At 41.8% G+C, this 18,604-nt stretch overlaps 1 protein-coding gene across 1 annotated transcript in view; it reads left to right on the top strand.

Moving 5' to 3' along the window:
* jak2b (Janus kinase 2b) overlaps positions 1-18,604 on the top strand; it is a 51,068-nt gene that overhangs the window by 4,357 nt on the left and 28,107 nt on the right. The window contains exons 3-4 of the mRNA XM_064964096.1: positions 5,309-5,432; positions 5,553-5,670. Of these exons, the coding sequence (XP_064820168.1) occupies positions 5,309-5,432; positions 5,553-5,670 (242 nt within the window). The remainder of the gene's footprint in view (positions 1-5,308; positions 5,433-5,552; positions 5,671-18,604) is intronic.

Here is an 18,604-nt window from a genome sequence, read left to right as displayed (position 1 = left end):
CGTGACTCCAAATTTACTTTGATATGATGTGGTTTAGAGGTCGACCGATTAATCGGCTATGCCGATTAACAATCAGTAATCTGCATTTTTGGACGCCGATTACATTGCACTCCACAAGGAGACTGCATGGCAGGCTGACCACCTGTTACACGAGTGCAGCAAGTAGCCACGGTAAGTAGCTAGCATTAAACTTTATATTATAAAAAACGATCAATCTTAACATAATCACTAGTTAACTACACATGGTTGATGATATTACTAGTTTAACTAGCTTGTCCTGCGTTGTAAATAATCAATGCGGTGCCTGTTGCGGTGCCTTATCATCGAATCACAGCCTACTTCGCCAAACGGGTGATAATTTAACAAGCGCATTCTCGAAAAAAAGCACTGTCGTTGCACCAATGTACCTAACCATAAGCATCAATGCCTTTCCTAAAATCAAGAAATTCATGTTAGCAGGCAATATTAACTAGGGAAATTTTGTCACTTCTCTTGCAAGCAGATTCAGGGAATATGCAGCAGTTTGGGCTGCCTGGCTCGTTACAAACTGTGTGAAGACCATTTCTTTCCAACAAAGACCGTAATTAATTTGCCAGAATTTTACATAATTATGACATAACATTGAAGGTAACAGCAATATTTAAACTTATTGATGCCACCTGTTCGATAAAATGCAGAACAATTCTGTATTTCACTGAAAGAATAAACGTTTTGTTTTGAAAATGATCGTTTCCGGATTTGACCATATTAATGACCAAGGCTCGTATTTCTGTGTGTTTATTATAATTAAGTCTAGGATTTGATATTTGATAGAGCAGTCTGACTGAGCGGTGGTAGGCAGCAGCAGGCTCGTAAGCATTCATTCAAAAAAACACTTTCTTGCATTTGCCAGCAGCTCTTCACAATGCTTGAAGCACAGCGCTGTTTATGACTTCAAGCCTATCAACTCCCGAGATTAGGCTGGCAATACTGTAGTACCTATAAGAACATCCAATAGTCAAATGTATATGAAATACAAATGATACAGAGATAAATTGTCCTGTAATTCCTATAATAACTACAACTAAAACTTCTTACCTGGGAATATTGAAGACTCATGTTAAAAGGAACCACCAGCTTTCATATGTTCTCATGTTCTGAGCAAGGAACCTAAACGTTAGCTTTTTTACATGGCACATATTGCACTTTTACTTTCTTCTCCAACACTATGTTTTTGCATTATTTTGAACATGTTTAATTATTGAATTGAACATGTTTAATTATTTATTTGAGACTAAATTGATTTTTATTTATGTGTTATATTAAGTTAAAATAAAAATGTTCATTCAGTATTGTTGTAATTGTCATTATTACAAATATATTTATAAAAGTCATCCAATTTAATCCATATCGGCTTTTTTTGGTCCTCCAATAATCCGTATCGGTGTTGAAAAATCATAATCGGTCGACCTCTAGTGTGGTCCTCCCACTACGTCTCGAAATTGGAAACTATGCAGTTTATTAGGCACACATGCCAAGACCAGAGTTGGCACATTTGCTATTTAACATAACTGTTTTTGTGACTAAACTATCAGTAGAGTTGAAAATGTAATGGAAACACTTAACTTTAGATTTTTAGCAAAAAAAATACAATTTTGTGTGCGCTACGTCATCACCAATGTTCCCTCTAAACTGCGCGCGTGCCCCGAGACTGCCCTTGCAGAAATATCAGCTCACAGAGAGAAGAAGCACTGAGATTGAATTTCTCTCAACTTTCTAGAGCAGTGGTCACCAACCGGTCGATTACGATCGCCTTGTTGATCCAATGCATTCCTAGTCAAACATTTCTGTAAAAAAAAAAACAACGTTAAAGACTTGTGTTTCTATTTTTTTGCATTAGTCTCGGGAAGTTGGCGGTATGTGCACCACGTTTAAAACCATGCCTAGAGAGAGACAGTCAACGAATACAGAAAAGTGTTGCTGTTTTTATGAATTAGTTCATGTTTAAGCTCTTACAACACTTTGTATTCAACATTTTTAGCGGCTTTGGTATTTTTTAATATAGAGGAATATTTCACTTTCTCTGTTCATAGAAGTAACAACATGCAGTTGTGCATGAGGCAGAAATAATGCAGTAAAACTCGTGTTTCGCCATCAGCTGGAAGGTGTTCCTTTTTAGTCCGTTTCAGTGGATGAAAGGGAGAGCGGAGGGATGTTGAGAGGTGGACCCTCAGCCCAGTAAAATAAAAAGCAAATAATTTGAATGTATGCTCAATCAGCTGTGCCTCACAAGTAATACAACATGTCTAGTACCGGTGTGATCATACAGCCTACCTCAAATTTTGTAATATAATTTTTTTTAAATGTCCCAAACAACAATGCATTGGCAGGGCAGTTCAAGCAAAGCTAATATGCAGTGTTAATGTGTTGGGCCTTTAGCTTACTGCACAAACCTCATTGCTACAGTACTGTTTTTAATTGGTTAATGTTGCAAAGGCTAATGTTTTTTAAGTCATGTAAAAAAAAGATCTGAGAGGTACAGTGAGGGGGGAAAAAGTATTTGATCCCCTGCTGATTTTGTACGTTTGCCCACTGACAAAGAATTTATCACTCTCTAATTTTAATGGTAGGTTTATTTGAACAGTGAGAGACAGAATAACAACAACAAAAATAAAAAAAAACATGTCAAAAATGTTATAAATTGATTTGCATTTTAATAAGGGAAATGAATATTTGACCCCTCTGCAAAACATGACTTAATACTTGGTGGCAAAACCCATGTTGGCAATCAGAGGTCAGATGTTTCTTGTAGTGGGCCACCAGGTTTGCACACATCTCAGGAGGGATTTTGTCCCACTCCTTTTTGCAGATCTTCTTCAAGTCGTTAAGGTTTCGAGGCTGACGTTTGGCAACTCGAACCTTCAGCTCCCTCCACAGATTTTCTATGGGATTAAGGTCTGGAGACTGGCTAGGCCACTCTAGGACATTAATGTGCTTCTTCTTGAGCCACTCCTTTGTTGCCTTGGCCGTGTGTTATGGGTCATTGTCATGCTGGAATACCCATCCACGACCCATTGTCAATGGCTGAGGGAAGGAGGTTCTCACCCAAGATTTGACAGTACATGGCCCCGTCCATCGTCCCTTTGATGCGGTGAAGTTGTCCTGTCCCCTTCGCAGAAAAACACCCCCAAAGCATAATGTTTCCACCTCCATGTTTGATGGTGGGGATGGTGTTCTTGGGGTCATAGGCAGCATTCCTCCTCCTCCAAACATGACGAGTTGAGTTGATGCCAAGAGCTCCATTTTGGTCTCATCTGACCACAACACTTTCACCCAGTTGTCCTCTGAATCATTCACATGTTCATTGGCAAACTTCTGATGGGCATGTTTATGTGCTTTCTTGAGCAGGGGGACCTTGCAGGCACTGCAGGACTTCAGTCCTTCACGGTGTAGTGTGTTACCAATTGTTTTCTTGGTGACTATGGTCCCAGTTGCCTTGAGATCATTGACAAGATCCTCCCGTGTAGTTCTGGGCTGATTCCTCACCGTTCTCATGGTCATTGCAACTCCACAAGGTGAGATCTTGCATGGAGCCCCAGGCCGAGGGAGATTGACAGTTCTTTTGTGTTTCTTCCATTTGCGAATAATCGCACCAACTGTTGTCACGTTCTCACCAAGCTGCTTGGCGATGGTCTTGTAGCCCATTCCAGCCTTGTGTAGGTCTACAATCTTGTCCCTGACGTCCTTGGAGAGCTCTTTGGTCTTGGCCATGGTGGAGAGTTTGGAATCTGATTGATTGATTGCTTCTGTGGACAGGTGTCTTTTATACAGGTAACAAACTGAGATTAGGGGCACTCCCTTTAAGAGTGTGCTCCTAATCTCAGCTCGTTACCTGTATAAAACACACTTGGGAGCCAGAAATATTTTTGATTGAGAGGGGGTCCAATACTTATTTCCCGCATTAAAATGCAAGTAAATTTATAACATTTTTGACATGCGTTTTTCTGGATTTTGTTGTTGTTATTCTGTCTCTCACTGTTCAAATAAACCTACCATTAAAATTATAGACGGATAATTTCTTTGTCAGTGGGCAAACGTACAAAATCAGCAGGGGATCAAATAATTTTTCAACGTTTCCCTTTAATGTGGCAATTGTGATTGAATCAATGCAATATTAGCCACTTTCAATGCAACATACAGGCAGAAAGCATTGGAGTAGGATTATATTGTATTGACACACTCTACACAGACCGGTGCGGTATAAACAATCAGAGTTGCAGTAAGCTTTTATGCAAATAGACCATTGCCATATATAGATCTGTGCCATTTACTTGGAACTGGATTGTGTTTACAGCATGAGAGGTCGTGAGTAGATGCGCTTGTTTTGAGAGCAAAGCGAGAGCTGCATTAAGCCACGTGCAAATTTAGTTCATATCCTTTACTAGTTAGTGAGAGCTATTAGCCCAGTTATAGATCATTTGTAGCCAGCAAAGGGGGAGTTATCGCTTCCTACAAGAGCACAAAACATGTACATTTCTAGACACCTTTGAAAAGGGAGAGAGCAAAAGAGCTTTTTTTTGTCTTAAAGGGGCAGTGTAGTATTTTGAGATAGGCTAAGTAGCCAATAGGCAGAGGGTAGCATAATTTTTCTGATTCTCTGTAATAATGGTATGACAATAATGCATTTTATTTTGTAAAGTGGTTTCTTGCATCAAACAACACAACAGCATTGTCAGTCACCTCATTGTCTGAAGGACAAGTGGATAAACAGTCAAGCCCTGTATGTTCTTTTTCAAAAGTCTCATGAAATGTAGACCTAGATTGAACACCACACATTGGCTGCTACTGTAGGCGGAATGATAGAACAGCTATTTCCATGTTAAAATGTTATGGGGTGCATTCTCCATAGTTTTTTATGGAAGGCAACTCTGGTAGGTACATGATGATCAAATAGCCACTATTAAAATGGTAACTTAAAGCGGGTACAGCGTCAATGTTCGCAGTAAATGCTGGAATTTGCACAGAATTTTCACAATGTAAGATTTTGCTTAGAGCAGACCTGAAATTTGCTCAGTGATGGAAAAATATTTGAGGGAGCATTGGTCTTCACACGCTGATTTTTATCCGCAACAAGTATGTTTGTTGGAAACACCACTGGTGGGAAAATGTGCTTATTTTCTTAATGAGGATTTTAGAATATTCACATGAAATTCTGTCGCCAATTGGATGGAACCTAGTTATTGAAACTAAAAATGTGTACCGTGGAAGTGCTTCATAAGCACAATGCATGCTATCTCATGATGTATCTTCTGTCTCCACTCTTCTTTAGGTGTGTCGCCTCTGTACTGCAGCCTGTTTGGGCTCTTCAGAGAGAGAGACGGCATGTGGTTCTCCCCGAACCATGTCTTCCAGCTAGATGAATATGCCAATGAAGACATGGTCTTCAGAATAAGGTATGTGTAGTGTTTTCTGTGCTCATTGTTTCTCCGTTTGTGTTCGCTCGATCTCACGCGCTCTAATTATACATTATTCATTTCTCTCTCTGTCTGTCTCTCTCGCTCTCTGTCTCTCAGGTACTATTTCCCTGGCTGGTACAGCAGTGGAGCTACGAGGGCATATCGGTATGGAGTCACCAAGGGCTCTGAGAGTCCTGTCCTCGATGACTTTGTCATGGCATACCTCTTTGCCCAGGTAAGAGTCAGTCTGGGACATATGGAACCAAGCAATCTAGCAAATTGTCTCACTCTTCATTGTGATGATGTTTGTTAAGATTTGATCACTAAAGCACACGTTTGTCCATTGGTGCACATGTGGCCTTATTCCTTCAATAATGCTGTGGAAAAACAATGGTGGTTGATTGGCTGACATTTACTGTAGCCAAGCGGTATCTGAGATAAGAACATTGACTAGCTATATCCTTGAGGAAGTATCAGTATTGCTTTCAGACTGTTGTACTGTCTGTATGTATCGTGCTTTCGGAAAGTTTTCAGACCACTTCACTTTTTCTACATTTTGTTACGTCACAACATTTTGTTACGCCCTATTTATCTTCAGAGTTTGTATTGTTAGGTGACCTAAACAGGGATATGCTTAACACCCCGGCCGTCCTACAGTCTAAGCTAGATGCCCTCAATCTCACACAAATGATCATGGAACCTACCAGGTACAACCCTAAATCCGTAAACACGGGCACCCTCATCATCCTGACCAACCTGCCCTCTAAATACACCTCTGCTGTCTTCAACCAGCGATCACTGCCTCATTGCCTGTGTCCGTAATGGGTCCACTGTTAAACGACCACCCCTCATCACTGTCAAACGCTCCCTAAAACACTTCAGCGAGCAGGCCTTTCTAAACGACTTGGCCCGGGTATCCTGGGAGGATTTTGACCTCATTCTGTCAGTAGAGGATGCCTGGTTTTTCTTTTAAAAGTGCTTTCCTCACCATCTTAAATAAGCATGCCCCATTCAAAAAATGTAGAACTAAGAACAGATATAGCCTTTGGTTCACTCCAGACCTGACTGCCCTTGACCAGCACAAAAACATCCTGTGGTGTACTGCATTAGCATCGAATAGCCCCCGCGATGTACAACTTTTCAGGGAAGTTAGGAACCAATATACACAGGCAGTTAGGAAAGCAAAGCCTAGCCTTTTCAAACAGAAATGTGCATCCTGTAGCAAACTTCAACAAGTTCTGGGAAACTGTAAATTCCATGGAGATTAAGAGCACCTCCTCCCACTGCACTGAGGCTAGGAAACACTGTCACCACCGATAAATCTACGAAAATAGAGAATTTCAATAAGCATTTTTATATAGCTGGCCGTACTTGCCACCTGGCTACCCCTACCCTGGTCAACTGCTCTGGACCCCCCCACAGCAACTTCCCAAGCCTCCCCATTTCTCCTTCACCCAAATCCAGATAGGTGATGTTCTGAAAGAGCTGCAAAATCTGGACCCCTACAAATTAACTGAGCTAGACATTCTGGACCCTCTTTCTAGAATTATCCCCCGCAATTGTTGCAACTCCTATTACTAGCCTGTTCAAACTCTCTTTCGTATCGTCTGAGATCCCTAAAGATTGAAAAGCTGCCGCGGTCATCCCCCTGTTCAAAGGCGGTGACATCCTAGTCCCAAACTGTTACAGATCTATCCTACCCTGCCTTTCAAAAGTCTCTGAAAGCCAAGTTAACAAACAAATCATCGACCATTTCGAATCCCACCATACCTTCTCCGCTATGCAATCTGGTTTCCGAGGTGGTCATGGGTGCACCTCAGCCACGCTCAAGGTCCTAAACGATATCATAACCGCCATCGATAAAAGACAATACTGTGCAGCCATATTCATCGACCCGGCCAAGGCTTTTGACTCCGTTAAGTCACCGTATTCTTATCGGCAGACTCAACAGCCTTGGTTTCTCAAATGACTGCCTCACCTGGTTCACCAACTACTTCTTTGACAGAGTTCAGTGTGTCAAATCGGAGGGCCTGTTGTCCGGACCTCTGGCAGTTTCTATGGGGGTGCCACAGGGTTCAATTCTCAGGCCGACTATTTTCTCTGTATACATCAATGATGTCGCTCTTGCTGCTGGTGATTCTCTGATCCACCTCTACGCAGACGGCACCATTCTGTATACTTCTGGCCCATCTTTGGACATTGTGTTAACTAACCTCCAGACGAGCTGCATGCACCTGCCCGCCCATCTAGCATCGCTACTCTGGACGGTTCTGACTTAGAATATGTGGACAACAACAAATACCTAGGTGTCTGGTTAGACTGTAAACTCTCCTTCCAGACTAACGTTAAGCATCACCGATCCACTGCGACCTGTATGCTCTCGTTGACTGGCCCTCGCTTCATATTCATTGCCAAACCCACTGGCTCCAGGTCATCTATAAGTCTTTGCTAGGTAAATCCCCGCCTTATCTCAGCTCACTGGTCACCATAGCAGCACCCACCCGTAGCACGCGCTCCAGCAGGTATATTTCACTGGTCACCCCCAAAGCCAACTCCTCCTTTGGCCACCTTTCCTTCCAGTTCTCTGCTGTCAATGGCTGCAACGAATTGCAAAAATCACTGAAGCTGAAGACTCACATCTCCCTCACTAACTTTAAGCATCAGCTGTTAGAGCAGCTTACCGATCATTGCACCTGTAGATAGCCCACCTGTAAATAGCCCACCCAACTACCCCATCCCCATATTGCTGTTTATTTTTTGCTCCTTTGCACAATTTTTTGCTCCTTTGCACTCTACCTGCACATTCGTCTTCTGCTCATCTATCACTCCGGTGTTTAATTGCTGAGTTGTAATTGTTTCGCCACTATGGTCTATTTATTGCTTTACCTATCTAGTCTTACTTAATGTTCACACACTGTAGATATACTTTTCTATTGTGTTACTGACTGTACGTTTGTTTATTCCATGTGTAACTCTGTATTGTTTGTGTCGCTTTGCTTTATCTTGGCCAGATCAGTTGTAAATGAGGAGTTGTTCTCAATTGGCCTACCTGGTTAAATAAAGATGAAATAAATATAAAATAATTGAACAGCCTTATTGTAAAATGTATTACATAAATATTCAGACGCTTTGATAAGAGACTTGAAATTGAGCTCAGGTGCATCCTGTTTCCATTGATCATCCTTGAGATGTTTCTACAACTTGATTGGAGTCCATCTGTGGTAAATTCAACTGATTGGACATGATTTGGAAAGGCACACACCTTTCTATGTAAGGTCCCACAGTTGACAGTGCATGTCAGGAAAAACCAAGCCATGAGGTCGAAGGAATTATCCATAGAGCTCTGAGACAGGATTGTGTCGAGGAACAGATCTGGGAAAGGGTACCAAAAAATGTCTGCAGCATTGAAGGTCTCCAAGAACACAGTGGCCTCCATCATTCTTAAATGGAAGACGTTTGAAACCACCAAGACTCTTCCTAGAGCTGGCCACTGGCCAAACAAAGAATTTGGGGGAGAAGGGCCTTGGTCAGGGAGGTGAACAAGAATCCAATGGTCACTCTGACAGAGTTCCTCTGTGGAGATGGTTGTTCTTCTGGAAGGTTCCTCTATCTCTGCAGCACTCCACCAATCAGGCCTTTATGGTAGAATGGCCAGACGGAAGCCACTCCTCAGTAAAAGGCACATGCCAGGCAGCTTGGAGTTTGCCAAAATACAGTGCCTTGCGAAAGTATTCGGCCTCCTTGAACTTTGCGAACTTTTGCCACATTTCAGGCTTCAAACATAAAGATATAAAACTGTATTTTTTGTGAAGAATCAACAACATGTGGGACACAATCATGAAGTGGAACGACATTTATTGGATATTTCAAACTTTTTTAACAAATCAAAAACTGAAAAATTGGGCGTGCAAAATTATTCAGCCCCCTTAAGTTAATACTTTGTAGCTCCACCTTTTGCTGCGATTACAGCTGTAAGTCGCTTGGGGTATGTCTCTATCAGTTTTGCACATCGAGAGACTGAAATTTTTTCCCATTCCTCCTTGCAAAACAGCTCGAGCTCAGTGAGGTTGGATGGAGAGCATTTGTGAACAGCATTTTCAGTTCTTTCCACAGATTCTCGATTGGATTCAGGTCTGGACTTTGACTTGGTCATTCTAACACCTGGATATGTTTATTTTTGAACCATTCCTTGTGGCTTGTGGCAAACTTTAAACGACACTTTTTATGGATATCTTTAAGAAATGGCTTTCTTCTTGCCACTCTTCCATAAAGGCCAGATTTGTGCAATACACGACTGATTGTTGTCCTATGGACAGAGTCACCCACCTCAGCTGTAGATCTCTGCAGTTCATCCAGAGTGATCATGGGCCTCTTGGCTGCATCTCTGATCAGTCTTCTCCTTGTATGAGCTGAAAGTTTAGAGGGATGGCCAGGTCTTGGTAGATTTGCAGTAGTCTGATACTCCTTCCATTTCAATATTATCGCTTGCACAGTGCTCCTTGGGATGTTTAAAGCTTGGGAAATCTTTTTGTATCCAAATCCAGCTTTAAACTTCTTCACAACAGTATCTCGGACCTTCCTGGTGTGTTCCTTGTTCTTCATGATGCTCTCTGCGCTTTTAACAGACCTCTGAGACTATCACAGTGCAGGTGCATTTATACGGAGACTTGATTACACACAGGTGGATTGTATTTATCATCATTAGTCATTTAGGTCAACATTGGATCATTCAGAGATCCTCACTGAACTTCTGGAGAGAGTTTGCTGCACTGAAAGTAAAGGGGCTGAATAATTTTGCACGCCCAATTTTTCAGTTTTTGATTTGTTAAAAAAGTTTGAAATATCCAATAAATGTCGTTCCACTTCATGATTGTGTCCCACTTGTTGTTGATTCTTCACAAAAAAAATACAGTTTTATATCTTTATGTTTGAAGCCTGAAATGTGGCAAAAGGTCGCAAGTTTCAAGGGGGCTGAATAATTTCACAAGGCACTGTACATCTAAAAGATGCTCAGACCATGAGAAAGAAGATTCTCTGGTCTGATGAAACCAATATTGAACTCTGACCTGAATGCCAAGCATCAGATCTGGAGGAAACCTGGCACCATCCCTATAGTGAAGCATGGTGGTGGCAGCATCATGCTGTAAGGATGTTTTTCAGTGGCAGGGACTGGGAGACAAGTCAGGATCAAGGGAAAGATGAATGGAACAAAGTACAGAGAGATCCTTGATGAAAACCTGCTCCAGGTTCTTCTTCCAACAGGACAATGGCACTAAGCACATAGCCAAGACAACGCAGGAGTGGCTTCGGGACAAGTCTCTGAATGTCTTTGAGTAGCCCAGCCAGAGCTCGGACTTGGACTGGGTCAAACATCTCTGGAGAGACCTAAAAATAGCTGTGCAGTGACTCTCCCCATCCAACCTGACAGAGCTTGAGAGGATCTGCTGAGAGGAATGAGAGTAACTCCCCAAATACATGTGTGCCAAGCTTGTAGCGTTACACCCAAGACGACTCGAGGCTGTAATTGCTACCAAAGGTGCTAAAACAAAATACTGAGTGAAATGTCTGAATACATATGTAAATGTAATATTTCTGTTTTTTTTGCAAATTTCTTTGTCATTATAGGGTATTGTGTGAAGATTGAGGGGGGGAAAAACAGTTACATCCATTTTAGAATAGGGCTGTACCGTAACAGAATGTGGAAAAAGTCAAGGGGTCTGAATACTTTCCAAATGCGCTGTATATATCGAGACATCAGCCGTGGAATGTGAGCATGTTCCAACTGCGTTTGATAAGGGCCCCCTATTAGGGAAGTTGCATGATAAAATGAAGAATTTCTACACCCGCCTGACATTGCTGATGGGCGATGCCTGTTTGGCCATCAATATTTTTGTTTGGGATGTTTACTGTTGAGTCACGTCTACAGTGTATGGTTTAGTGCTGATTGGAACATGTCTTTATCACGGAAGTAGAGAGGGAGACTATTTTAATCGCTGAGGACACAGATTTACAGTAATCTATATATTTGTGTCTTTTCTTATTAGAGACCATTTCAAAATGATCACACATACACAAAGCTATTTTTAATTTATTTACCACCTCTTCATGTAGCCTGATCTTTGTTCTTTTCTTTAGGCCTTTGATATAATTTGTCCAGTCAGTGAATACATTTAGAGGTGCCCATACTGTCCACCCATTCTGTAAAACATGAATTATCTATTCAAATCAAATCAATTCAAATTTTATTTGTCACATACACTTGGTTAGCAGATGTTAATGCAAGTGTAGCGAAATGCTTGTGCTTCTAGTTCCGACAATGCAGTAATAACCAACAAGTAACCTAACTAACAATTCCAAAACTACTGTCTTATACACAAGTGTAAGGGGATAAAGAATATGTACATAAAGATATATGAATGAGTGATGGTACAGAGCAGCATAGGAAAGATACAGTAGATGGTATCGAGTACAGTATATACATATGAGATGAGTATGTAAACAAAGTGGCATAGTTAAAGTGGCTAGTGATACATATATTACATAAAGATGCAGTAGATGATATAGAGTACAGTATATACGTATACATATGAGATGAATAATGTAGGGTATGTAAACATATTAGGTAGCATTGTTTAAAGTGGCTAGTGATATATTTTACATCATTTCCCATCAATTCCCATTATTAAAGTGGCTGGAGTTGAGTCAGTGTCAGTGTGTTGGCAGCAGCCACTCAATGTTAGTGGTGGCTGTTTAACAGTCTGATGTCCTTGAGATAGAAGCTGTTTTTCAGTCTCTCGGTCCCAGCTTTGATGCACCTGTACTGACCTCGCGTTCTGGATGATAGCGGGGTGAACAGGCAGTGGTTCGGGTGGTTGTTGTCCTTGATGATCTTTATGGCCTTCCTGTAACATCGGGTGGTGTAAGTGTCCTGGAGGGCAGGTAGTTTGCCCCCGGTGATGCGTTGTGCAGACCTCATTACCCTCTGGAGAGCCTTACGGTTGTGGGCGGAGCAGTTGCCGTACCAGGCGGTGATACAGCCCGCCAGGATGCTCTCGATTGTGCACCTGTAGAAGTTTGTGAGTGCTTTTGGTGACAAGCTACAAGCCACAATTTAATAGAAAGTTTATTTTTAAGAGGATATAACATTGAGATAAACCGACTAACACCTTAAATTTGCCAAGCTAATTTTAGATCTGGGGTCAAATTAGATTGGAGATTCTCCAATGCAACTTCCCATGTGCCTCGATGGAAAAGAGGAGAGGTGAAACCAGGTATCTTGAGACTGCGATATGACTGGGGCTGAACTCTCAGGATTATATGGATTTATACCCTGGAAATCTGCTTCAGTGACAGTGCTCTGGGGCCTCATTTATAACCGTTGGGTAAATTTAACACTATATGTCTGCATGCTGCTTTTCTGAAAAGACTGCACACGCACAGAAATATTGAGATTCATACGTTTGGCACACACCATACATATGCATGTTTGCCACTATAAATTAGACCTGTCATAAAACTACGCACATGAAGGAGCATTATAACGCCACCTGAAAAACACCCATCATTCAACTTTTATGGTGACAATAACTCCCTTATTTGCTGTATACTTTGGAAGTATTGGAATTAGGGCAAGACGGTAAAGGAAGTAGCCTAGTAATGGTGAACTTGATGAGATGTTGTTTAGAGGTGTTGGCAGAATGTTTTTTTCTGCAGTGACATTTGCTGTATATGAAAGGCAAAAACAATTGCAAATTCTTGTGGACCTGTAAACAGATAGTTTGATTTCAATAATGTTTTGCATTCACTTTTTCCCGAACCTTAATATGCTGAACTGCTAGCCAATTCTGAAACGTTGTAAACTACAGTAGGCTTACTTACAGTGGCAGCCTACACACTTCAATGCAAAATATCAACTGTTAATTGATACTGGATGTTCTAAGCCATGCTCCCTGTCAGATGCATAGAGCAAAGAACTTGAAATTATAATAGCCTATCTAATAGGCTCAATTAAATGAGGTGTGCATGGTCATTTGTTGTATGGCTACTTCGGGAATATTAACTCATCGTGGACAGAAAAGGTGAGGAATTTATTATGCAATGGTTATGAGATACACTACCATTCAAAAGTTTGGCGTCACTTAGAAATGTCCTTGTTTTCCAAGAAAACATACATGAAATGAGTTGCAAAATGAATAGGAAATATAGTCAAGATGTTTAAGGTTATAAATAATGAATTTTAATTGAAATAATAATTGTGTCCTTCAAACATTGCTTTTGTCAAAGAATCAACCATTTGCAGCAATTACAGCCTTGCAGACCTTTGGCATTCTAGTTGTCAATTTATTGAGGTAATCTGAAGAGATTTCACTCCATGCTTCCTGAAGCACCTCCCACAAATTGAATTGGCTTAATGGGCACTTCTTACGTACCATACGATCAAGCTGCTCCCACAACAGCTCAATAGGGTTGAGATCCAGTGACTGTGCAAGCCACTCCATTATAGACAGAATACCAGCTGACTGCTTCTTCCCTAAATCGTTCTTGCATAGTTTGGAGCTGTGCTTTGGGTCATTTTCCTATTGTAAGAGGAAATTGGCTCCAATTAAGTGCAAAATAGAGTGATAGCCTTCTTCAAGATCCCTTTTACCCCATACAAAATAAACTCAGCATAAAAAGAAATGTCCCTTTTTCAGGACCCTGTCTTTCAAAGATAATTCGTAAAAATCCAAATAACTTCACAGATCTTCATTGTAAAGGGTTTAACTTCTTATGGCTGCAGGAGCAGTATTGAGTAGCTTGGATGAAAGGTGCCCAGAGTAAACGGCCTGCTCCTCAGTCCCAGTTGCTAATACAGTGGGGCAAAAAAGTATTTAGTCAGCCACCAATTGTGCAAGTTCTCGACTTATAAATATGAGAGAGGCCTTTAATTTTCATAGGTACACTTCAACTATGACAGACAAAATGAGGGAAAAAAATCCAGAAAATCACATTGTAGGATTTTTAATGAATTTATTTGCAAATTATGGTGGAAAATACGTATTTGGTCACCTACAAGCAAGCAGGATTTCTGGCTCTCACAGACCTATAACTTCTTCTTTAAGAGGCTCCTCTGTCTTCCACTCATTACCTGTATTAATGGCACCTGTTTGAACTTGTTCTCAGTATAAAAGACACCTATCCACAACCTCACAGTCACACTCCAAACTCCAAGACCAAAGAGCTGTCAAAGGACACCAGAAACAAAATTGTAGACCTGCACCAGGCTGGGATGACTGAATCTGCAATAGGTAAGCAGCTTGGTTTGAAGAAATCAACTGTGGGAGCAATTATTAGGAAATGGAAGACATACAAGACCACTGATTATCTCCCTCATTCTGGGGCTCCATGCAAGATCTCACCCCGTGGGGTCAAAATGATCACAATAACGGTGAGCAAAAATCCCAGAACCACATGGGGGGACCTATTGAATGACCTGCAGAGAGCTGGGACCAAAGTAACAAAGCCTACCATCAGTAACACACTACACCGCCAGGGACTCAAATCCTGCAGTGCCAGACGTGTCCCCCAGCTGAAGACAGTACATGTCCAGGCCCGTCTGAAGTTTGCTAGAGAGCATTTGGATGATCCAGAAGAAGATTGGGAGAATGTCATATGGTCAGAGGAAACAGAAACAGAACTTTTTGGTAAAAACTCAACTCGTCGTGTTTGGAGGACAAAGAATGCTGAGTTGCATCCAAAGAACACCATACCTACTGTGAAGCATGGGGGTGGAAACATCATGCTTTGGGGCTGTTTTTCTGCAAAGGGACCAGGACGACTGATCCGTGTAAAGGAAAGAATGAATGGGGCCATGTATCGTGAGATTTTGAGTGAAAACCTCCTTCCATCAGCGAGGGCATTGAAGATGAAACAATGATCCCAAACACACCGCCCGGGCAACGAACGAGTGGCTTCGTAAGAAGCATTTCAAGGTCCTGGAGTGGCCTAGCCAGTCTCCAGATCTCAACCCCATAGAACATCTTTGGAGGGAGTTGAAAGTCTGTGTTGCCCAGCAACAGCCCCAAAACATCACTGCTCTAGAGGAGATATGCATGGAGGAATGGGCCAAAATACCAGCAACAGTGTGTGAAAACCTTGTGAAGACTTACAGAAAACGTTTGACCTCTGTCATTGCCAACAAAGGGTATATAACAAAGTATTGAGAAACTTTTGTTATTGACCAAATACTTATTTTCCATCATAACCTGCAAATAAATTAATAAAAAAATCCTACAATGTTATTTTCTGGATTTTCTTTCTTCTCATTTTGTCTGTCATAGTTGAAGTGTACCTATGATGAAAATTACTGACCTCCCATCTTTTTAAGTGGGAGAACTTGCACACTTGGTGGCTGACTAAATACTGACTCTGAAAAACACCAAAAGAAAGATGCCTGGGGTCCCTGCTCATCTTCGTGAATGTGCCTTAGGCATGTTGCAAGGAGGCATGAGGACTGCAGATGTGGCCAGGGCAATAAATTGCAATGTCCGTACTGAGAGACGCCTAAGACAGGGAGACAGGACGGACTGCTGATCATCCTCGCAGTGGCAGACCACGTGTAACAACACCTGCACAGGATCGGTACATCTGAACATCACACCTGTGGGACGGGTACAGGATGGCAGCAACAACTGCCCGAGTTACACCAGGAACGCACAATCCCTCCATCCGTGCTCAGACTGCACGCAATAGGCTGAGGGAGGCTGGACTGAGAGCTTGTAGGCCTGTTGTAAGGCAGGTCCTCACCAGACATCACCGGCAACAACATCGCCTATGAGCACAAACCCACTGTCGCTGGACCAGACAGGACTGGCAAAAAGTGTTCTTCATTGACGAGTCACGTTTTTTTCTCACCAGGGGTGTTGGTTGGATTCGCGTTTATCGTCGAAAGGAATGAGTGTTACACCGAGGCCTGTACTCTGGAGCGGGATCGATTTGGAGGTGAAGGGTCCGTCATGTTCTGGGGCGGTGTGGCACAGCATCGTTGGACTGAGCTTGTTGTCATTGCATGCAACCTCAACGCTGTGTGTTACAGGGAAGACATCCTCCTCCCTCATGTGGTACCCTTCCTGTAGACTCATCCTGACATGACCCTCCAGCATGACAATGCCATACTGCTCGTTCTGTGCGTGATTTCCTGCGAGACAGGAATGTCAGTGTTTTGCCATGGCCAGCGACGAGCCCGGATCTCAATCCCATTGAGCACGTCTGGGACCTGTTGGATCGGAGTGTGAGGAGTAGGGCCATTCCCCCCAGAATTGTCCGGGAACTTGCAGGTGCCTTGGTGGAAGAGTGGGGTAACGTCTCACAGCATGAACTGGCAAATCTGGTGCAGTCAATGAGTAATAGATGCACTGCAATACTTAATGCAGCTGGTGGCCACACCAGATACTGACTGTTACTTTTGATTTTGAGCCTCCCTTTGTTCAGTGACACATTATTCCAATTCTGTTAGTCACGTCTGTGGAAACTTGTTCACTTTATGTCTCAGTTGTTGAATCTTGTTATGTTCATACAACTATTTACACATGTTAAGTTTGTTGACAGTGAGAGGACTTTTTTGTGTTGCTTAAGTGTCTCCAATTAAATGATAGATGGTTTGAATGGTAGCCTATCCTACCTGGTTGTAGGCCTTTAGGCTATTTTGCAAGTAACCTATGAAACCATCTCAGTCAGAAAGGGTGAGGATATTATTCTGCAATGATAATGGAAATTAAATAAATAATCTGAAATATATGCCTATTTCTAATTATTTTAGAATGCACAGAAAAAAATAGGCCTAAATTGAATTTCGCTCTTTTCACTAACGGCAAATGATTTCATCTTGTTATTATATTTAGCTACCTATTTTTTTTTTACATGAATAACTCATCATATATTCCCAATTTTCAAAAGGCTAAAACTAAGCTACTGTGCGTTGGCAAGGTCTAAAGTTTGCTGGAGGATAAGGGAAAGGGGGATACCTAGTCAGTTGTACGAATGAATGCCTTCAACTGAAATATCTTCCATATTTAAACCAACCCCTCTGAATCAGAGAGGTGCGGGGGGCTGCCTTAATCGACATCCACGTCTTCGGCGCCAGGGGAACAGTGGGTTGACAGCCTTGCTCATTTGCAGAGTGACATATTTTTACCTAGCACATTCTTACGTCTCCAACTTTTCTGCGAAAACTGGTGCACGCAAATTTTGTGGCATATTTTGTGCTTACTCAGCGTTTATAAATAAGGTCTCTGGGCCTGTAGAAATATACACTACTGGTCAAAAGTTTTAGAACACCTACTCATTCAAGGGTTTTCTTTATTTTTACTATTTTCTACATTGTAGAATAATAGTGAAATACATCAAAACTATGAAATAGCACATATGGAATCTTGAAGTAACCAAAAAAGGGTTAGGTTCTAATTATTAGAGTAAGAACTTGACCGACACTGAAAGCTTACACCAAGTTTATTATTCCCAAAGGATCGAACAGCTGAATCGCCCAAGACATATTCACACAAGCACTGATATTTAACTCTTTCTTCTATGCTGAGTCTCCTCCTACACATCTGAACAAACATTGTATCTTTATTGCTTGGCAGAAAACTAAGTGATATGGGCCATAAACTCTTTCTCCCTTAACGTGACCTGACCTGACCTGACCTTGACCCCCTTCATCACTAATCCATGGCTCTCTCCCCTTATCAATGCCTGCCACATGATCGCTTTCCCTACACTCAGTACATTCCAAGCTTAATTGCACCCACCTTCCCCCTACAGATAACCATTCATCTCTGGTGTAGCCCCTCAATTAACAGGTGTGCCTTCTTAAAAGTACATTTGTGGAATTGCTTTCCTTCTAAATGCATTTGAGCCAATCATTTGTGTTGTGACAAGGTAGGGGTGGTATACAGAAAAAAGCCCTATTTGGGAAAACCAAGTCCACATAATGGCAAGAACAGCTCAAATAAGCAAAGAGAAATGACAGTCATTATTACTTTAAGACATGAAGGTCATTCTATACGGAACATTTCAAGCTCTTTGAACGTTTCTTCAAGTGCAGTCGCAAAAACCATCAAGTTCTATGATGAAACTGGCTCTCATGAGGAGCGCCACAGGAATGGAAGACCCAGAGTTACCTTTGCAGAGGG

Source organism: Oncorhynchus masou, chromosome 1 (assembly GCF_036934945.1).
Source record: "Oncorhynchus masou masou isolate Uvic2021 chromosome 1, UVic_Omas_1.1, whole genome shotgun sequence".
In the NCBI taxonomy this organism is placed as follows: Eukaryota; Metazoa; Chordata; class Actinopteri; order Salmoniformes; family Salmonidae; genus Oncorhynchus; species Oncorhynchus masou.
The sequence above is the reverse complement of the archived record's forward strand: the minus strand, read 5'-3'. Positions and strand labels throughout refer to the sequence as shown.